We start from the raw sequence: 22,665 nt of genomic DNA, 5'->3' as shown, positions 1-22,665 counted from the left end.
TCATTTTGATGTAAATGGATAAACTCAGTAATGATTCCTGGAATTATCGTGGTACTTTAGAACAGGATTTTTTAAAGACAGCCAGAAAGTATCTCATAGGCCTGCCAGATCCTTCTGTTCTATTACTGATATTTGACAGGGCCCAGTAGAAGATATTTCTAGAAAGATATTGGCTATATGTGAGGTGATCTTTTTCACACAACTTTCTGTTTTCCAGTTATAAGCTCCAGATTCAGATCACATAGTAGCCATTTTTCAAAACAGGAACAATTACTACTATGAATTTTTTTTCATCTTGTTTTGAAGTTAATAGTAGCTTTTGACCCACAACATCCTATATCACCAAGTTCCACAACTAGGCATTTATCAAGAAAGTATTCTGTTACATTTGAAGTTAGTTCCTTATAATTTTATGAAGAGTTAGTTTGTTCCTGTGTTTTTGTTCCCTCCTCATCTTTTCCATAACATTCACGGAGACCTTTGTCATAACTTCCTTTATTTATGTTTAGATAGTCTGATTACTGTTTCCTTGCAGAGAATTTACCATTGTCTTTTTTATTTCTGAGTCTCCTCTGTTCTACTCTTAAACCAGGCTAACACTTTTGTAGGGAAAGGTCAGACCTCTGTATTAGTTTTTACTTACTCTGGAGGCCTAGCCTGCAAGCAGTTTAAAATAACATATTTTTTGTATGGATTTTATCATTTTAATAAGAGTATTTTATATTCAACTTTTGCTTCATTAATTGCATCACAGTGCTGACTGCATTTTAAAACTATTTTTTGTCATCTCTATTCTCACACTCAATTACATAACAGCTCTGTGGAAAAGAATATTTATAAAAAATGTAGAGTACTTTATTTTTGAACAGTATATAACCTCTGAGAATAATGAAAGAGCCAACACTATATGACTTTTCAGCCCTATAGGGGTCTTACTGTATTTCTGTCTAGACTACTGATAATTTATGGACCCCACATGGAGAGATTCATTTCTGACATAAGTAGGACTTTATGCTCCACAGCCTTACTGTATATTTACTCACACCACATTTCTGCCTTTTCATTTTACCCTTGAATCCCTTTCTCTAGTGGAAGGAAATGTGAGTGTCTTGTGCTAATGTGCAACTGATGTTATAAGTACATTTTTTGTAATATTTATATACCTATGATTGCTGTGTTTGTGTCAAGCTGTTGCTCCTTTTTCCCGTGTAATCTATTTTTTCAGCTGTATTACTCACAGCTAAAAGAAGCCATTAGAAAAAACCACTGAAAATTTAAAAATATGTACTTGTTGATTTTTTTTTCCAGACCTGTAGCCAAATAAACCTTTATTATTATAACTTCAGAGCCCTCTCTTTGTCTACAAAAATTAATACAAATCTTGATCTTGGAAATTCATCATTAGTTACCCAGAGATAGTCTTTCCTCTAGTTAGAGTATACATTTCAAGAGCTATATAAATGTCTCACAAAATAAATGCAGGCACTAAAACCTCTTGAATTCAATAGAGAATCTCTGAATTCCTAACCTTAACAAGACATTTTTGTGGCAAAGGAATTTTTTTTTTTTTCGTTTCTGCTGTTGAATACTTAGCATGTTGTGCAGTTCTAACTTCTGCCAACTAACGCTCTCCCAAGCAGTTTCCAAGTATGGTTCAAGAGTTTACTGTGGTCCCAGGCCTGTTCCCGATAGATAGGTGGGTCCCAAAAATCCACCCAGTATGGGAAGATTAAATAATATGGCTGCAGACTTCTCTGACAGCTGGCTTCTGAGCACATCTGGTTTACTAAGGTCTGTGTAGCTGTATGGTAGTAGAGCAAGGAGAGCGGGAGGGACAGAGTTCTTATTCTGCTGCAAGCTGGCAGTTGGTAAGTGTAGCTGAGTGTTGAATTAGAGCTACTTTTTCCTGTGACACAACTGATTTCTGAAGTCTTGGGCAGAATTTGAGGGTTTAAGCACTGCTATTAATTTTCAGCAACATCTAATACTACTATTTGGACCATCAACTAAACACATGCATAGCAGGCTCAGGACTTCTCAAATACTTGTCCCTGGAGCCCATTCTGTGTCAGTGCATCCCCAAATGTATAGGAAGCTAGTGTTCCCATTATGTGTGTTGTGTAAGAAGCCAGGTAGCATCCTCTGCATGTAGAGTTTATTTTTACCAAATATGCATTGAAAGTATTGTATCACTTCTTCAGAGTCCTCACTGTGTATACATTGTGTACCAATTTGCTCTTATTTCTATTCAGATAGGCTTATGAATGCTTATGCTGGCTCATAAACCAGATTCCTCTATTCCTCCATTCCTCCATTGTTTCTCACTATAGTATTTTCCCTTAATTTTTGCATTTTTAGCCTTGAAGAATTTGTATTTTTGTCATTGTTCATGGAATTCTTGTACAATGTGCACAGGCAATGTCCTCAAACCAATACCTTGCTTGGAAAGTGTTCTTGGTCAATGAGGTTGATATTTGTGGGTTTTTTTCTTTCATAAAATTGCTCATGGTCTGAACTTAGTGCAGTTTGAGTAACAAAGTAAATTTAAGAAAATAGATTAAAGAATTTTCCTTGCTAATGACTTGACTTGCCTTGAAACCATATTTGAGACATGGAAACCGTTTTTATAGACACAAATTTAAGCCACAAAATATAGGGAAAACTTTTGTTGACCTTTCCGCTTTAAATCTCAGTCTGCCATTCTTTTTTTCAGATGTCGAGATTCTTTCTGAAGTATTTACTTTTGTAGTTCAGTGCCACTGAAACCATTAATAAGGAAAATATCTGGAAAATCATTATTTTGTTTGCTTAGAGAGAAAAAATTATTAATATGTTACTATAGAGCTTCAAAATTTTGTGAATACTCTGTTTTAAAGAAAAAGTTATCTGAGATACTTAGAAACCTCTTGGATAGTGTGTGCACTCTTAGAGACCATAATACTTTGGAGATGCATCTGGGATATGTGAAAGGAGAGTCACGTCTTGGCTGAAGCAGTTTCCTTTTTCAAAATGCTTACAAACTAAACTGTGTTAGAATACTGTGTGTTAGAATATCCAACCTGCAGCTGTTGGATGCTTCTCAAACACAAAAGGATGTAGAAACAAGCAATTATTAAACTGATGCTTGCCTCTTGAACAGTTGTAACCTGAAAAATGTCAACCTCTTCCTGTTTGTTGCCTCCCCCATGGATGACTAACAAGAGTCTGACACTTGTTTTTCTAAAATGTAATAGCTTGCCAGCTTATCAAGAGCAAGAAAATTCACATGCTTTGAGTCCTAGTGTATACAATGGCTGTCAGGGGAAAAGTGTATGAAATTTTTTTCTAGAAAGAAAAAACATTTGGTGTGACATAGCTCAGTGATTCTAAGTTGGTATGTTTGACATAGCCCATCACCAGTGGGTTTTCCAGTTGTGATTAATAAAAACATTCCAGACTTATTCAGGAAATACCTCTGTACTTTTTCATAACACTGTAATCTTTGTTATTTCCACATTTACCGTGTTTTCTGTAAACAAATCCTGGTGATATGGATATTGACTTCTATAATTAAAAGCTAGGAGTTGGAAAGGATGAAAATGATCTAAACCTGCTGTTGCTGAATTAATGACGAAATCCTTAATTTTGGCTGAAAGCAAGGCTGGGAAAAAAGATAAACTTGTCAGACCTCATCTTGAGCAGGCAGCACTCTGAGTGCAGTGAGTGCTCTGTTGCGGTATTGGATTGGTTGTCTCACCGTAATCAGCACACCTATGAAAACCCTTAATAGGGTTGCCGGTTTTTTTTCTTAATAGACATTTTCTTAAAAGACAAGAAGGTATTTTAGAAATATTGTAGCTTTTCCTGAATTAACATATAAACACAAGTAGAAAATATCTCAGCCACATTTGCCAAATTACTTTATTGATATTATGTCTACAGATGAAACTAGGTGGCAGAAAACAGGCATTGCATCAAGTACTATTACTTATACTCCAGCTGCCCAGGAAAAAATTTGTCAGTAGCCTATAGTAATATTTGTACCAGAAATACATGGATGTTCTGGTTTTGTATGATGTGGGGTGCAGCTTCTCTCACAGGTCTTCCGTTTCTGGAACAGTGTTGGAATCCGAGGGCTGAATGAACACTACAGGAATATTCTCTGACATCCATCCTTTAGGAGTCCTATTGAAGGATCTTCTAGTAGCAAGAGGGTTTGCGAGGATCATGAATCTGGGATCATTTAGCATCAGTAGATTAAAATCTGGTACCTTGTATTTAACCAGCTTTGATGCTCTCTCAAAACCACCAAAGGGAGTGGCAACTCTGTAGGTATTAGAGAAATAAAAGTAAAATGTGATTTTTAAAAATACCTGCTTTCTTTTCATCCAAGGAACTGAAAAAAAAAGAAGCTATTTTAATGGTACTAATTTGGTACAATTTCTTGTTTACATTTTTAAGCTTTTGGGTAAATATTATTGTTTTTCTGGCAAGTTCTCTTTAAGACCCAATTTATTTTCTCTTAGATAAAACCTTAAACCTTCTTCAAAATTCAAATGGACAGAACATACAAGGGAATAAAGATTGTGCAAGAAAACCTTGTCACTGGTGAGTCACAGTTACTAAACTTATTTTGTGGGTGGTAAATTGCTAAATCTGAAAACATAGTTTAAAACATTATGTCTAGCAGGTAATGAGTTTAGTAAGTTCTCACCCCTTTTTCTTCTGTCCCCAATTGCATGTTCTTCCCACTATGCTATGTTTCAGGACCATATTGCTGTACAGGTTAGAAATTTATGTGGCTTGTGCTATAAATCTGGGAGATTTCTGGGTTGAACAAAGACCCTTCAAAACAAAGGAGCATTTCAAAATCCAAATTATTTAAGCAATTCTGGTTTACATCATTATGCTCAAAGAATAGCACATGTAGCAATATAGCAAATCAAATAAGCAATGTAAAATGTAGCAATACAAGTAAGGAAGCAATAAAGCATAATATGAAGAAAAAGAGCCAAAGACAACAGGCTCTAGAAAGGAGAGGAGTGGGTTAGGATTTCCTACACCATCTGTTTTTCTGAAGAAAATGTTTATGTAACTAAACCTTGAAACCCTAGCTGAACTTGACCCCTAGTCTTCAGCCAGTATTTTTCATGTTATTTAAACGTAAATGTTCCCTCAGGCCATAAGCCTGAGAAACTAAGAAATAAGAAATACTAAGCAGGACCTAACTGTTACATACATTTGAAAATACTTCAAAACAGCAATATTTCCGAATATCTCCCATGATTCTTCTATATTTGCTGGTTTCTAGGCTGAAAAAAGAAAAAAAAAACAAACCCAAACCCTCTCACTTCTTCCAGACTCCTTTAACATGAAGCAACAGTGTCCTGCATTTTAAACAGGTGCATAACTTTTCTGGGTCAGCTTTTTTGGCTACACAGGAGCAGCTGATTTCTGCCAAGCTAAATACATAGTGGCATACTAAAATGAATTCTTCTTGAAATGGAATTTTACCAGGCTTGGCAGGTTTTATGTATTTGATATACAACAGGTAGAACAGGTGTGCTGGCATATATTTCCAGTGGCTCCAGGTATTACAGCAGAAACCCAGATGAATTAATAATTTTAAGATCTAACTGTAGGTAAAACAAAACCTAGGAACAATTAAGTACACACACACACACACAAAATATTAATTTAGAAAACTGAATGCATGACCTCAAAGAAATGCTACTGTTGTGTCATTACACAAATAATCCACCGAATTTTGGTATGAGCAGTTTTTTTAAGAATATAGTGTTAATTCCAAAGGATCAATCCTGTAAGATATACAAATTCATGAAAGGTCTGTGCATGCACACTTGGTTGAGGGAAGGGCACTGTTTTGGATTATAACTGTTTCTTAAATGAAGATAAAACAAGGTTTTGCAGCAGCAGCCAGTCCAGGCATTAAATTCTCTTGAGGTCAAAGGAAATTTTTTATACAAAGTATCTGTGGTATCTTTCTTGTGAAACTGTCTTCTAGGTCACAGTGTCAAATTGGATACTGAATGATACTGATTAAAAATAATTGCTTGGTAATAGGGGCAGAGTGAATGTAGGGATCTACATCTAGCAGGATAGTAAAGATTGTTTTAACTGCAGCTTTAATTAAGATACTAATTCTCACATTGTTTTAATATTTAATTCTCATGGATATGTAAATTAAAGGGATCGTCCTCATGAACAGAATAATAATAGCTGCATAAAATACAAAACAATTCTGTAGTGTAAAAAATTTTCTTTGTAGTATTTTTGGTTTTTAAATACATCATCTTTCTGTAGGTGACAGAAAGAGGAGGGCATTCTATGGAAACTCAAATATCTTCTGTGAAAAAAAAATTTAGTTCCTATACAAAGTCTGGCCTCAGAGAGTCCTGCATTCCTGCACACTTGGCAGAAGCACATGATGATTGACATAAAGAAGAGTACAGTAATTGGCTAATAGATGCTGTTTTACTTTACAACAGCAGTATATTTTTCTGAGCAATAACTTGTCTGACAACATGGTTGTTGTAATGAGGTCTGTTGTGTGCACACCAACTGTATGACCTGAGTTCTGATTCACTGTATAGAATGCCTAAAAACTCATGGGTAAAAAATTCCAGTAGTCATTGCTCATAATAAGGGTGGAAATGTAGGAAGTTGCACCAGGAAGTGTAAAGAGATTGTTTAATATTCACTTTGCATATTCCTAAAAAGTAGGTGTGTGATTTAACAATAGGAGGCACAGATGTTTATTTTTAGCTGAACATTTTATTGTGCTAACAGAGACAACTTATAGTTGATTGTTTCTAAAAGTCTGAAGAAATGTTTTAACTGTATTTGATTAGTGCCTTCAGTTACATAATTACAAAAAATGTGAGTTTCACATGTCAATGTGGGACTGTCATTAAAACATTCTACTTCTTGTTAATTCTGTGCAAAAAGGAGACATGGGAGCAAAGTACTTGACCCTACAAAACGCTCAGAGCTTCATGGTAGCTTACAGCAAGAGCTAATGCTGGTTTCACAATGGTATTTAGGTGCAAAGAAACTGGGTAAGCACCCAGCTTCCACTAATCTCTTAACACTTCAATTTAGCACCCAGAATTCCCTTAAGGCTCTGGATCTCAGCATTTTTATAATAGAGTTCAGAATCCATTTGTCAATAAAAATAGAGCTTAGTCCAGATGGACTGGATTCCTGTAGTGTTTTTGAAACAGTAGTCTTTGGGAACTGAGAAAGCTGAACAAGAATTTATCTGGCAGAAGAGGCTGAACTTGTCAGACTTGCTTCTCTATACATGAAAAAGATCTAGTGCTTTGTATGTTACTCATAGCCCTACCTTTGACATTTTATGCAGCTCCAAGAAAACAGATGGAATAAAGGTGGTAATTTAATTAGTATTACAAACTCCTGGACAAATGTAGATTCATATTGTTTTTCTCACAAATTATTACTAGGTGCTTCCACACTGGTAAGAAGCAAAGAAGTATTTCACCTGTAAATAGTTCTTCAATCCTAATAGGAATTTATTTCCAAGAGAAATTGGATGTAGTGGTTCAGTTCTGTAGCACTTTTCTGCTAGCACAGATTAATTTTCATCCAGGAGAAGGATGTCTGAACAGCCTGTTCAGAGATACTCACAGCCGAATTTGTCTGCTCATGGACTCTGTGTAGTGCTGTGTGCTGTTAAATTATTACTGGCTGTCTCACAGAAAGCCTGCCTCGGACGGCAAATGTTCTCGGTATTTGCTACCACTGCTTCTTCCTCTATTGACCTGCTGGTATTGCAAGATCCTGCAGCACACAATGCCTATTAGATTCCAACTATTACCTCTATTAATTCCTTAGTTCTTGTTCTGGTGCTATTATAAAAATTGATTTGCTACAGGGTCCAGTTGCCTCTTCATTACTGGTAGTGGGGAAAAAAAAATCTGAATGCTATTTAAGTGCTGAATACACTCTTCATCCATCCATGTATGTGTGTGTCTGTTCCATCAGAAGTCCCTAGCTGCTAAAGTTGTGTTGCTTTTACAGATCCTTGTGTGAAAAAGAAACCTAAAGGAATCTTAATATAGCCTGTGAAGTTCAAGTGCCATTTTAACAGAAACCACTGAATGAACTGGGAAGAATCTCTGGCCCATTTACTTCTGGAGCCCTATGCATCACACTGGTAGCCACACCCTGTCTTGACTAATGGTTCACTGTCCCAGTTTTTTGCATTAGAATAAACATACTGTTAGTTAATTGGGTGATGAATTGTTATAGAAAGCCTCGACTGATACCCTCACTGATAAAAAAAATGTTGCCACTTTAGTGTGTTTTAATTGCTTAATACAGTATCATTTGCTTTCTTCCCAAGACTCCAATTCAAGAAGTCAAGGGTACTGTGACCTAAATTGCTTAATAGAATGTAGAGACAGAAGTCCAAAGAGTTATCTCACCTAATGCACAAAGCCTGTAGGCTGCTAATTTCCTGAGATGCTGAATATTGTTATTATACAGAGGTCTCATAAAAGGCATCCTTAATAAAAGGATGTGAATTTTTTGCATGAGAAGGAGACTTGTGTTGGATTATATTTATGTGCCTTATGTTTTGAATTTGACAATTTCAGAGTCTGGATCTGGATTTATGCGCCAGGTTTTAGTTAGGTTTAAAATTTATTGAATGGATGTGAATATTGAGCTCTCATGAGCCACAGTTCTGAGGTGTCATACGTAATAAAGAAGATCCTCATAGAAAGAAATCTGAAAAGTCAGTGTTGTAAAGAGGGCAACTAACAGAGCATGGGACCACAGAGCAGCTAAAAATCCAAAAAGAAGCTAATAAGATAATCTCAAAACACTTACCCCTATTAAGGGGCCTCTGTGCCCTGTCTGATCCAGTCTTTCACAATAAAGACTTGAATGCTGGACTCAGAATATCTCTTGTAACAGTGCAAACTGATTTTTTCTGTATTCCATGTATATGTAACTTTGGCATTTTTTTGGGGGTCTTTTTTTTGGCAGGGGTGTGGGGTTGGGGGTATTTTTTTGTGGTGGTTTTTTTTTTTCATTTACAATAGCCATAGTACATAAGCTGTGCTCTTACTGTTCCAATGCTAGCAGCTTTAGCAGATCTCTCTGACTTGTATTTGCTATTTTGTCTGTTGAGAAGAGTGCGTCATACAGACGTAATTTTTTTGTGTATTGCCATTAGGAACTCAGAATTAGTATAGCGTCTGCAGTATTAGTTTTGATGTTGCACTATGTAATTCTTTAGTCCCTCAACTCAGTTCAGGCTCACCTCAGTGACAGGAACTTAAATAATGTTTTTGGGGCTTTTTCCAGTTTTTGGGTTTATATAGTCATGATCTGTTTTCTTTTTCAATAGACTGGTGTCTGGCATTTTGAGGAAGGGTTTTGGTTTGGCTCAGCTGTCTGGAACCTAGCAGGGGTTATTTAGGTAAAAATTGTCACTGAATTTGATAAATGATAGTGTGAAAGGTACAAATGAAAGTAAAAGATTTAAGTAAGGTTGTATTTTAAAACTTTCAAAATAGTTCAAAAACTAATATTGTCTATATATCTAGAAGTTCTACTGAAAGCCTCAGTGTAAATAACTCTTAAATAAACTGTGTAAATACTGGTTAATTTTAAATATTTTTAAGCTTGCACACAATGTTTTATCTATTAATTTTTTACCAAAGGTAAGATATAAAATGTTGAATACAATAAAATATGCAATCTGCTAATTATTTTTTGTAAGGGATAGAGTTCAATATGTTGTCATTGCCTCAAAAAACAGTTTTATTTTTTAAATATGAAGTGATTATACAGCTTACAAACAATTTTTTGACCGGTAGTTTCCTGATAGATTTTATGATCCTGTATCTACTGAAGTCAGTAACATAAATACTAGAAGGAGTTTGTAGCCTTGCTGTATGTTATGGTTCCCATTTACTGGGTGCGCTATTCTGATACTTTTTTTCTCTTTTCAGTGTTTTAAACAATCCCTTTTACATTCCTGTTTTTTCAGCTCAATTTTGGGTCCATACTTTGGAGAGAGACTAGCTCCATCCTTAATGCTCTTGTTTGCCACTTGTAATCTGTTTATATATTCATGTTTATGTGTGTGCTTGCAAACACGTGGTAGAGTTTTTTTACTGCTGGTGGAAAGATTTCATTTCATAGTAATTTTTCTCTGTAAAATTTGGTGTCTATCCAGAATTACCTGTTAAAGCTCCTGTAGTCAGGTAGTTCGGGCTTTGCTTCAGGTTTAAAAAGTTTAGGATACAAAGTTGCTAGCAGCTCTGGATCATCCCTAATGGCTTCTATCCAGGGGGACTGGTAATACTTAGGCACAGAAGTAGTGTTGAACTTTTCAGGTGGAATTTCTTTCAGCGGTCCAGAATACCCTGCAAAGCAATCAAGCCTAAACCATTATAATAATATTTTGCATTTTCTTCTTCCATACCACCATCATATGTAACTAGGCAGTAACATACCATCTTTTTGCAGTTAGGTAAAATGAAAAATTGGATCAAGTCACCTGGCCAAAGCTATACAGGAAAAGAAAGCTGTCAGGAAGAGTTTGTAGCCTTTAGATTACTGCTCCAAAGTATTCCACTCTCTTTTGAGGCTAAGATTATTTAATCTTATATAAATTTGTTTCTGTCATCAGAATAACTTTTTGAAATGAGACTGCAGCTACTCAGTCCTGGGGCTGAGTTAACAAAATGGTTTCAAAAACAGTGCTTTGGTTAAAACTAAAGTAATTCCATAGTCTCTGGGTGCAATTTTCCAAAAGTAATATTGAAAGAAGTTAATTTCAGAGTCACTATACTGGAATTTCTGTCTTTGCCTCTGCCTTTGATGCTTTAAAATGTCCTGCCTACTTCGTTCTCTAGTCTTTTTCATTATCTGAAAAAGTGAAGAATTGTTTTCTCTGCATAATTGTCTGAGGATCAGGCTTTGGTAGGAATTTTAATAAATAAATAAATTCTATCTTCAGTGTGATTCCTTCTAAAGCCAGGTACAATATGGCAGGAATAAATTGTGGTGCAGGGCGAAGCCAGACCTTAGTGTACAATTTGAAGAATTAAAACCAGCAAGGGGTTATAATTTTATGTAAATCTACTATTTATTTGCAAAACAAGGTAAATTATTAATTTATCCTTGCACTACATCTCTCTTTAAACTAATGCTGTTTCCTTCTATGAGCTTAAAAAAACCCTGTGGTTTAATATCTGCTTGTTTTGCCATTTTTTTTTCCTGGAGAAAAGCTTGAAGATTTCTATTATGTCTTAACCATGGAAGTTACCTCTTTTAACATTGTATTTGACCAATGGGCATACAGAGTCTTATCAGTCACTAACAGAGTAGCATTGACCTAGTATACATAGACTAGAAAAGATCTGTACAAAACATGCATTGAGAAATTCTGAATGAAGAATGAATTTGTAAAAACCACAGTCTGCTCATGGATAATTCATAAACAGGAAGAAGGACTATATCACTGAATAAATTAATTGAAACAAATTAGTCTTCTCTAGTCTTTAAAGAATAGAAAATAAGGCCTTCACTGCTTTAAACAAAGGCAACAGTACCCTCGCAGTTAAGGACTTTAAAAAGAACAGTTTATAACGCCAGAAGCAAATTCCTTTTTAAGTTACTCTTCTTTTAAGGTTTCTACCAAAACTTGCAGTGACTTTGGAGTTACATTTATGGGTAATTAAGCTACAGTTAATAACTATCAGACTGTTCAGCAGCATATTAGAAACAAAGGTTTGGCAAGGAAAAATCAGTGTATTAATCTGGATTTAAGTCTGAGGATCTGTTTCCCAATGTTTATAAGACCAATAAATATAGGGGTAGTTTCCCTCGATGTTAACGTATGTTTTCAATTTAGAGAGAAGTAGTACAAAAGGCATATAAAATATTTACAAATGAACAGAAGCAAATGAACAGCAACACTTTGCATTTGTGTGGGAGATCCTGATCTGTTAACTATCTCAAATTTAATAATTTCTAATAGTAAGTCCATTAGCAAATTCTGGTTGAAGATACTTATTTATAGAGGTCTTTCCTCTGATGTGAAATGAGAACTAAATATACTTAATGTCTGTAAACTCACATACTACCTGGGGCAATGTTGTCAGGATGTGGCGGACTCCGGGGATCAGGTGTATTAGGAGGTGTCATTGGGGCATGCTGGGGAATTCCTTCAACACTGAGGCCATCCATTTTAACACTCTGTATGGGCTCTCCACGCTGCAGTCACATAGAAAAAAGTATCATTGACAGCACAGGCAGAAAAAGTGTCTGAGATTCTCTGTTGTGAGTTAAGAGTGCTGCTTTACACCCTGCTTTACAGCCAAGATCTAAGAGACAGGGCATACTATCAGAAGGCATTCTGTCCTGCTGCTTGGTACCCTGCTTGCTAGGCAGTGGTCCCCAGAATTTTCTGGCTATTAGCCAGAAGATGAAACAACTCTCTTACATTGGCTGTGTAAGAAAAGTTAATAATTTTTCAACATTAAGAATAATATCCCAGCACAATTTTAAATGTCCATATACCAAGTTTGTGAATGCTTTTTTAAAAGGATTGGAGGTGTGGTGAGCTAGGTCAGGAAGACTTCTGAAGCCTTATAATCATACAGCTAAGTTGTCTGACCTTTTGCTAAGTTCAGGATCTTTAGATATTAACATGCAGTCTCTGAAGAGAGTTCACACCATCTTCTACTTACACCAATCATCACAAAATCTACCTGTGCATGTGGACTGTGAGGTTCATCTGGTGACTTTGGTAACGGGACCCATAAGTTGTATGCCTTGGATGGTGCTAGGAGCTGTTATGTGCCAGACAGAGAACCCTTGCCACCCAAAGATGCAAGAAATCTGGCAAGTTTGTGCCATTTGAGTTTCAAGGTACTGATACTTCAGAGTCACTTCCCATACCAGTGAAACTTTTGTTTGGGATTTTCTTTTCCTTTTTTTGTAATAGATACAACAACTTCAGTGCGGGTCACTTTCTTGACATTCATGATATGCTTTTATTTTCCATTCTCCTATTGGGTCATTGGTTCTAAGGAAACATCCAAAGGCTTAATCATTGTTGCGTAAATATAGAATTAGAGTCTCATAAGAGGTCAGTGTCTTATTTTAGCTATGACACACAGGCTAAGAGCAATTTAAATATAGACTGTTTTAGAATAAGGGTTTCTTAAAGTAGGAAAGAAAACAATGCTTGTTTCAACTTGAAACAAAAAAGAAGATCAAGGCAGTATGTTTTCTAGGCATCCTGAAGTATGTTAGAGTAATTTTGACAGGCAGAATCATAAAGATGATGACATCAGCACCATTGATGGCCAAACAGGCATTTAAGGAAAGGGAACAGAAACCAGAGGCATCATTTTTTCATATGTCAGAATGTCATACTGACTGTACAGCATGTGTAGGGTATCTGTTTTTGTGGGGAAGAGTAGACTAGAGGGGAACTGATCTGTCAGACTTTGTAGAAAAAGCGGGGAACTGGATACAGAAATTTACACAAGATTGGTGTTCTGCTTAGAATTTACCTGGGTAGATAAGCAATAGAGGGAGAAACTGGGGGGGACAGTATTCATAAATGTGCTTCTAAATATGTGTTTTAATAAAATTAATATTTAATACAATACTCAAATTGGAGAGGCTGCTCATGTCCTCTTTTAGGCCGGGCATAGAGTATTCATGTTCAAATTGGTAAACATAAGCTTGCAACACATCAGAGAGTCAGAGAAAATTTATGGATGTGGTTTTCCATATTTTCAAAGGTTAAGCAAAAGGTTTACATTTTTTGCAAAAGCCACAGATGAGACAAACACCAGGTACATTTAGTTCCTGCCATGAGGATTTGTAGAGTATCACTTATGCTTTGACCTCATTCCTAAGGGATTAGTTTGAAGAATAATTGTCTGTCAGTAACAAGCTCCATCTTTTTTCTCCCTGTTGAGACAAGCAGGCCAGAAGTGTATCAGTGCCAGTTGTGATAGTCATTTTGCTGCCTCAGAAACACATTGAGTCCACCAACCTATTTTTATAAAACACTTGTTGCATGAAACAGACTTTCATTTCTTCCAACCTTTTGAATATCATTAATCAGTTAATCTTCACACCAACTAGTTGATTTTCAGTAGTCAACTTGCAAGATCACTAGTAGACTGAATCATATTTGAATGAGAGTTATTTGAATCTGATGCCCTTAAGGCTTTCAGAATTTTTATTTGTCTATAGAAGCTCTATAGAATAGAAATTAATCACTTTATGTTAGCTTCCTTCTAGTACAGGATTTTGCTTTTGTTTTTTTGTTTTTTTGTTTGGTTTTTTTTTTTTGAAACTGCAAACAGATCATTCACAGTATGTATCATGAGCACCACAGGAACCTGAAGCTTATCTCACAGTGCTTCATTAGAAAATTATTACAAAATACTCACATTTCTTGACTTGTTTGCTACGTAATGATAATTTTCATATGTGTATTTGTCAGATCTCCTCTGACGCCTCTTGAAAAGTCTTGCACCTCTGTTGCTGAGTGTTGATAGTTCCTCTACCATGATATCTTGGGGTGTGCTGACCTTTTTCCCAAGGTTTAAGCTGGGTGAAACTGCAATACAATGGATAAATACATACATCTGTTTTTCTGAAATGCCTGATATTAAATAGCCTGAAATCTAACATGTGAATTCTAAATCATAACATAGCTTCATACAGTGTTAGTGAAATTAGTCATTCTTGTAAAATTTTGGACTGGTGTACTGATTAATACAAACCTGTATTTTTGAAAATGCTAAGCACCTCAAGCTTCTTATCTACTTCACTTGAAAGTCATTCAGATGTTATCCAAATCAGCTCTATAATGTTCTACTCACCAGATTAAAAGTGGACTGGTAAGATTTGCCTTCTGCTGAAACCTAGGAAGAAAATTCCCTCTGACTCCAGTGTTCCCTCAGCAAACCTTCAGTTAGCTTTTTGAGTCCTGCATTTGACAGATGAGCAGGTAACTACTTTTAAGCATACCAACCAGTTTCTTACTGCTTATAAATATTTTATTTTAAATTGATCTTTAATTTTCTGCTCGCTTTTGAAATCCAGCAGACTCTCACACCAGGGCATGATTTGTACTTTAAGTTTGCATTAGAAACCCTTTATTAAATAATATTTTCAAAAATGCTTTCAAAATAAAGCTCAAAGTGTTAAAAATGAGAGGTCTAACAAAGAATTACAGCATTTTTCTAGAAAACAAGATACTCAAAACATTTTCATTCTCTTCAAGAGGAAACCGAGTCATTAGATGCAATATTACTTTTTTCGCTAGTTGGGAAAAATGGCTTCTGTGGTTTTAGTGACCTCCTAGGCAGATTGAAAATGAAAATTCATAAGCAGAAGAAGGGAAGATCAATTGAGACTGTAAATGGAGAGCTCTGAATATCAGACATTCTACTGGTTGTCTTTATGGTAATGTTCTGAAAACTGTGATACTGGAGGCAATGAGCAAGCTGTTGCTTAGTGACAGAACTCTCTCGCTGTATGTCCTCAACCCATAGAAAAAACTTAAATTGTAAAATACAGTAACTTCAACACTGAGCAAACTATTTTCTATAGATTTATTTCTGCTTGGAAGGTTTTAGAATTTAAGAAATATAACAATAATTTGATTACATGGTAAAACCAGAATCTTTAAGAAAATAATTCCTATTGCTACTACTTTAATATTTATAATTTTATTAATTGAAATTGTTCCCCTCAGTTGTTTATGAACTTCTTGAAGAAAAACAGGACATGTTGTGCTTTGAGAATTATATCAAAGGTCTAGTGTGTTTCTTTGATCCACTTATTGAAAGTCACATTTTGTATTCTTTTATGATTATATATTCTTCAAAGGATCTACAGGATTTAAAATTCTGAATTTTAACATATACGTTATTGCATTAAAATGAAATTAAAGCAAATCTTATTTCTAGAGTAAGCACAAAGCCCAATTAAAAATTAACATTAGAAATTAACTGCTGAAGGTACCTAATGTCAAAGTTAATAATGCATATTAAAGTTTTATTTTGCATAAATGGCATGTTCAACATGGCATATGTCTCCTAGTAACTTTATGTTGGAAAAAGCAATGTGACTTGCTGATGTTTAGGGAAACTTAATTGAGACAGGTATATAAAATATTTAGCTGAAGCTGTACAGACAAGAGTTTTCCATGTAGTAAATCAGACAAGTTTGTGTGACCTGGAGTGCATCACAGGTGATCCACTTCTCTTCATGCTAATTTCAATTGAATGTTTGCAATATATTTAACTAGAGCAAAAGCAATCTAACTGTACTGAGAGCTGGCAGATGCACTTCTGCTTTAAAAATAGCGCATGCACAAAGAATCCTAACACCCTCCTGTTATATAAGAGGTAACTATAAAACAGAAAGTTCTTAACATGGAAGAAAATGACTCAGCTTGCCCAATGTAGCCATATCAGTTACAGATAGTGGTTGGGTTTTGGCTCTGTGGTTGAGATAACTGCACTAGTTGTTGGCTTGTGGCCTGGAATTTAGATCCACAAATCATATTTTGATGTTGTCATTTCCAGGAGTGTGGACTGTTGGATGGTTTCATATTAGTGAGGAGTAGGAAATTTACTCCTCAAATCAGCAATATTTTCATGTAGAAAAAGCTTTTCTGCATTGTACACAGAGTGAGTAGCTATGTAGAACCTCAAGGGCTGGAGTGCTGAGGGGATTGCAGATCTCCGTCCAAACCAGTCCGTATTCTTCTGGAATATGCTGGATGTTAACTATTTTGGGCCTTGCCATTCCCTTCCAAACTTTTCCTGTTAACGGAAGGCTCCAAGGTACTTTGTAACCTGCAGTTGTGTCCTACTGTGCATCCAGGCAGCATCCCAAAAACGTAAGTGTGAAGTTCATTTGAATCTCCTGCCAGCTAAAATCTAATCAATCTGTCTAGTTTTGTTTCAGTGTCAGTGTAGGAAAGGTGATGGAGAATGAAAAAAGGAGGACATTTAGAGGATGACAGAAAGCATAAATGTCATAAATGGACATTGTAAATTAACATCGAAACTTTAATTCATAGTTTAATCCTAGTCTTGACCTTTTAGTTTCATTTCTTAATTTTTTCATGCCAAATCCTTCCTGTTATCTGTCTAAAATCATAACAGAATGTATTTAAATATGATTTATATAGTTCCTCCTGCATTCATTGCCTAATGCCCCTTTAATCCTCCAGTTTACACTCTTCTGAATACCTTAATCTGGATTATAATTTTTAATAATTAATACTAAGTAGTATGTTTGTTCTAGTATCAGAAATAAGATTTTTTAGATATATCATGACAGATAGTTAATCATGTAGCTATTGAAGAATACATTTAAGAATAAGATTTAAGTGTAACTGAAGGCTAACCTGGTGAACTCCAGGGACTTCTTTAAACATACTCATTTACATACATATTTACTCTTACCAAATAGCCTTAGAAATGTTAGGATTAGTCCAAGTCTGCTGGTGAAAAACCAAGGGGTTGGGGAGGTCACTACATCCAGACACTGATTTACTCCTGGAGTGTGTCTTTTGAGACCATAAGGAGGTTTAGAATTTAGTGTCTATTCTTGCAGTGTTTTATGATGTCAGATTTCTCTAAAACAGAAAGTCGTGTCCCACAAGCCATAGGGAGAAGTGCTCTTTCAGCCATTACCAGTCTTGCCCAAAGATTGTGAATATTTAAGGCACTAATGATGTTGTATCTTATGAACAACTATTTCTCCTATGAATAGCTTTTAACAAGGAATTTGAGATTCACTGTTTACCTGAAAGCATTATAATAAAAAGGCTGAAATAAAAATGCAGCCTGTATATTTTCTGTGTCATTCCAAGCTACTGGGTCTTGCATTACAGAATCTGCTGATACTGTTTACTTCAGTGAAGACTTGGGAGTTTCACAGGTTTGTGATACTGGCTGGAACAGTATATTTCATTTTTACTAATTGCAAGGCGCTGAGCCTTCATTACGAATAGTCATCCAAAACCCAGAAAGGCAGCAGTTAACCCCCCAACTCTCAGGTTAAGCTTGTTTAATTAACAATTGGGGGGGAATAAAAGGTCAGATAGTTATAGAGACAAATGTACCAATTTAAAAAACAGGTTTTGCCCTGATTTTTCCACAATTGTTCAGATTTGGTCTCAAAGAACTGCCATGTGTTTTGATTAGAGTTTTAATTATCTTTCTGTTTCTTAACTGGTTCCACTGCTCTTGTTCAGTTCTAACTTTCAGACTCTTATCACACTTGTTTCATGAAATTTCATGTATTTTTTACCATGTAAATATTCCAGGCATCCAAAGAAGATGCAAAAGTAGGAGGTACACTTAGAGTTAGTATTGCCTTAAGTGGCCACATATCACAGCATATCTGGTAGGATATGATGTCATCTCTATGTGTATGAATCTAAACTTTACAGAAAATCTGATAATATAGAAATAATAAAAAGGGCAGATTATGTGAGGCAAATAACCATAGATTATAAAATAACTTCAAAGATTTCAAGGTCTGTATGCTATGAGTAGTCACAATATAGAACATGTGAAATGCTTTGTTCCAAACAATTTATGAAAGTTTTTTTGATTTGGTTTGGTTTGGTTTTTTCCCCTGAAGAGCTTACATGCTATTTCAGGCACAGATAATACTTGGGTTTAAAATACAACAAAAAACAAAAAAAGACTTGTAATGAAATCTGCAAGGGCAGACTGGTTTAGACTTAAATGTATGTTCAGTTGAAAAGGGAAAGAGGTGTTTGCTTAGGCACAGAAGTTACAGAAAAGAACTATGGAAATATCAAAAGGACTAGGACCAGACACTGAAACTCACAGCATCTTTTTATAAAAACTTTGTCTCTTGTTCTGCTCTTTCTGCAATCACAGTGGTAAGAGATTGAGTACAGAAACCATCCCAAAAATCTCTGAAGCGAAAGCCCAGAAGAAAGATTATCAGTACTGGAATTTAATGATCAGTGTTTTAACCTCAGCGAGTGATTTAATTTTCATAAGCTCTAAATATTAATAGAGTTCCCCATTTTTTTCAGTGAGGCTTGTGGTGTGCTTACCACTTTTAAAACACTGATTGTTATGTAGATAGTAAAAAAGGCTTCATGGGAAGGGTTGGAAGGATCTCCAAAAGCATCCAGTACCTGCCCAATGAAAGCCAAACAGATTTGTATTCCCCAATGAACTAATTGTTTCTTAAGGTGTCACATTGAAAGCATAATTTTAAGAACCTGTTTTAGAAAATAAAACTACATTCTCTTGTCACTGTCATCAGTGCAACAACAGAAAGGTAACATTTCTTCATATAAGATTAGTTGGTGCATTAGAGAGAATTGCCAAATGTTAGTAAAATCCATTAGATACATGATAACATTTGAGAGGAAGGAAAAGAGATGTAAACATTTGTTTCAGCTTTTTTTAATCTTTCATATAATATAGTGAAGCAGAGCAAAAAAAAAGAGGGTACAGATCTGCTTGTTTCTTACACGATAGCCTTTTAAATCGGAATGAAGTCATATTATTAACCCCAAATAATATTCTGAAAGGCTATCCTAGCAGAATGTACATCAGCTGTTAGATTACTTCATTCCTCCAGAGCAGTTGTTCATCTGAAAATAGCTTTCAAATGAAAAGAGGCAACTACAAAAGGATTAGTTACCATAGGCAGCTTGATACTCCCACAAGATTATTTATGGCAAAACACCCAGAGACAAAGCTGTAAGAGAGTTAAACTCTATGATTAAAAAAATATATATATTAGGGAGGACTGGTAGACATTGCATATACATTAATCTGGGTATAGAGCTATACCATTTCTGTGTATTTCATCCATAATGTCTGATGCTTGTTGTTTCCTCTCTTTGATCATGGCAGAATGTGATAACATTGTGATTTTCTGATACGATTTTTCCTTGCTGAAAAAAAACAGCACATGTTTACACTGTTGAGCCAGCTTGCACAATTCAGCCAACTTTTATGTCTAGTAGCCTGCATGTCAAAGTTAGTTATTTCTGACTTAGAAACACCATGTTTTTTATTGTAAAAAATGCACTAGGAGTTCTTGCTTGCAGACAGATGCTAGAACATATTCTGATGGATAGAAGAGTTGAAGGAAGGACTTTGAATTGGATACATAAATTCTCTAGCAAAATCAGCATCAGTGGTCTAGGCCTTCTCACATCTACTTGTTATGTTAAATTACGTAAATTCATAACTAATATTTTAATTACATTGATGATTTCAGAAATGTTAAAATTTGACATTTCTTCATCTAATTAAAAAAATGAACTGAATGAGATGCTTGGCATCTATAAAGAAAGTGCATTTTTGACTAAGTAAAATAATAAACATATTTTTAAACTGCAGAGTCAAGAGGTTACACAAGTGTCTTACATGACAGTTTGCAAGACAGACAATGCCAAAATATTTCAGGAAACAATACACTTACCCTACTGTTTTGCTGTGCAGAAAAATAGCAATCTCAACCTTTTAGTTGAAGCTTCAGGAGTTAGTTATGCATGGGGATGACCTGCCTGGTCCAGGATGATTTCTACCCTTGTGCTTGGGACTGCATGGTACCTAGTACCAAGACAAACTGGGAGCTGATCCCCTTCAAAGGGACTGGCATCCAGCTGACATCAACTGGTTATATATAGAATCAAACACTCCAGCCACTCATATCTTCTGGGTGAAAGAAGAGAACAGAAAAGATTCAACTGCACCCACAATAAAGGTAGTTTATATCCCCTCCAGAGCTTATTGGAAGATGTAGTGGAATGTTCCTCTCATACTTGTATAGATCATCTCTTCATCACCTCTGAGAATAATGATCTCTGTGTTATGACCAGAAAAAAGACATTTAAAAATAAGGTGTTAAATATATGGATGGGCAAGACTATATCAGATAGAATGGCATAGGCTAATCCTTTAGTGAAAGATGAAACCATGCTTCAGTAGTATCTGATGGCTAAAGTCAGTGGCAGATGGCTGATATAAAAAGTCTGTTCTGGAAAAGAGAAAATTTTCAGTGTTATATGTGGTAGGGAGCAATTGCTCAAAAGCAACATTCTTTGCAAACTTTTTTTCAAAATATTTTCAATTTCCTTGTTCATTAGGAACAAAAACCTGCAGTAATTTGAATCTTAGTAATATTCAGCATTCCAGGATGCTGTTGTATCTGTTCATCAAAGAAATGTATGATATGTAGAGCACAGATAGTGCATTACAGCAACCAACTTCAGGCAAAAAGAAACAGGTAGATGGCAAGGTTCCCCCCTTACCCTCCTGTCTTAATGCAGCTAGCTGAATCATGGGACAGTAAAAGCAAGATAAAGTTTTTGTATGTCAGATTCAGATTGGGATTTGTTCCAGGAAATTTCTTTTTCTTATGTAAAATTATGGTCTTGTTTGGCTTGGAGGACTGATTAGAAAATTACTTGGATCCCGGTATGACAGGAGAAAGGAATTCTGATTATAAACAAATCTGGAGAGTAATAAAATACACCAACACAATGTGCATAAATTTTCAAGAAAGAAGCACTCTGAAACAGAAAAAATTTATGCGCCTGATGCAATGTCATAAAAGTCTTCCTGTCCAACCAAAAAATTGCATATTTTTTCCCCCTATTCCTAGGCTTAGCTTTGCCAAATATTTTTCTAAAATCCTTAGACATCTTTGGCCCAGAGATGTTAAATTCAATTCTCACTCTCAGAATTTACCTTCTGCTACTTGTTGGTAGTCCTCTTCTAGTTTTGTGCTTGGATCAGCCACTTTTGAGTGTGCTGCAAATATGGTCAGTCTTGGTTGAATCTTCTCTATTCAACTAAAGGCTAAGATTGCTCTCAGTGGTTCACTACTGAGTTGTCAAGTGGGATTGCAGGAGAGTCTCTCAAGGATTCTTGCTACAGTATTTTCTGTAACAACTTCAGTGATGAAGTAGAGAACCTGTTAAAATTGCAAGTCATCTCTAATGAAGAATAAGTTAACCTGATGAACAAAACAAAAAATGAAACATCAAATGTAGTTCAGCAAAACTTCATCAAAATGCAGTTGTAAAGTGAGCATTTAATTGACTGACATTGAACTTGTCTTTATAATTGAATTTTTGGTACAGGAGGAAATATCAAGAGGCATCCCAAACATGACAGTCTTGTGTTTAGTCTATTCCAATTGCCATTTACTAATTTTAATATCTAAATAATGGACATACCATAAGAATATCAGATGTTGCACTTGGTGGCCCTGAGGAAAAAATATCAACATATGCACTGATACATTTGGAAGTTTTGTGAATTCAACCTACTTATTTGTGTACAGATCTAAATGTTTATGGCAGCATCCATGGTTCAGCAAAGTCCTTCTGATAAGAATTTTAAGAATGTTTTACCGCTTTTATTTATTTTTAAACAATGTTCCGTTTTATGTGCTATCACCACATTGCTGAACTCTAGGAGTATATTTTATTCCAAAGAAAAGGCAGTGATAGTAACTTACAGATTACAAAACCTGAAACTTTACTGGCAGTTATTTTTAGCTGTAGGTTTTATGATTTAGAGGTTGAACTTTAAAAATCTTTATAGAATGGTTGTCCAAGAATTT

At 35.4% G+C, this 22,665-nt stretch overlaps 2 protein-coding genes across 8 annotated transcripts in view; one reads left to right on the top strand and one right to left on the bottom strand.

Moving 5' to 3' along the window:
- SEC24D (SEC24 homolog D, COPII coat complex component) overlaps positions 1–22,665 on the top strand; it is a 185,173-nt gene that overhangs the window by 7,415 nt on the left and 155,093 nt on the right. Inside the window, exon 1 of one of the 6 annotated variants that reach the window (XM_071753499.1) lies at positions 16,637–16,921. The exons of the other annotated variants lie outside the window; for them this stretch is intronic. The gene's annotated coding sequence lies outside the window, so the exon portion shown is untranslated. Of the gene's footprint in view, positions 1–16,636; positions 16,922–22,665 lie in introns of those variants that run through there. 6 annotated transcript variants of the gene reach the window in all.
- Positions 3,886–20,690, bottom strand: MYOZ2 (myozenin 2). 2 transcript variants are annotated; one of them, XM_071753512.1, is made up of 6 exons: positions 20,515–20,690; positions 19,878–19,981; positions 14,457–14,626; positions 12,126–12,255; positions 10,217–10,400; positions 3,886–4,305 (listed from the first exon to the last, which is right to left on the bottom strand). In XM_071753512.1, the coding sequence occupies exons 2-6, from the start codon at positions 19,951–19,953 to the stop codon at positions 4,074–4,076; spliced, it is 792 nt and encodes a 263-aa protein (XP_071609613.1). In that variant the 5' UTR covers positions 19,954–19,981; positions 20,515–20,690; the 3' UTR covers positions 3,886–4,073. The 2 variants fall into 2 exon arrangements, with proteins under 2 accessions (XP_071609613.1, XP_071609614.1); XM_071753513.1 differs by lacking the exon at positions 19,878–19,981 and having other exon boundaries at positions 20,515–20,687.

Source organism: Heliangelus exortis, chromosome 10 (genome assembly GCF_036169615.1).
Source record: "Heliangelus exortis chromosome 10, bHelExo1.hap1, whole genome shotgun sequence".
NCBI classification, from domain to species: Eukaryota; Metazoa; Chordata; class Aves; order Apodiformes; family Trochilidae; genus Heliangelus; species Heliangelus exortis.
Note: the sequence above shows the minus strand (reverse complement) of the source record. Positions and strands in the feature narration are given on the sequence as shown.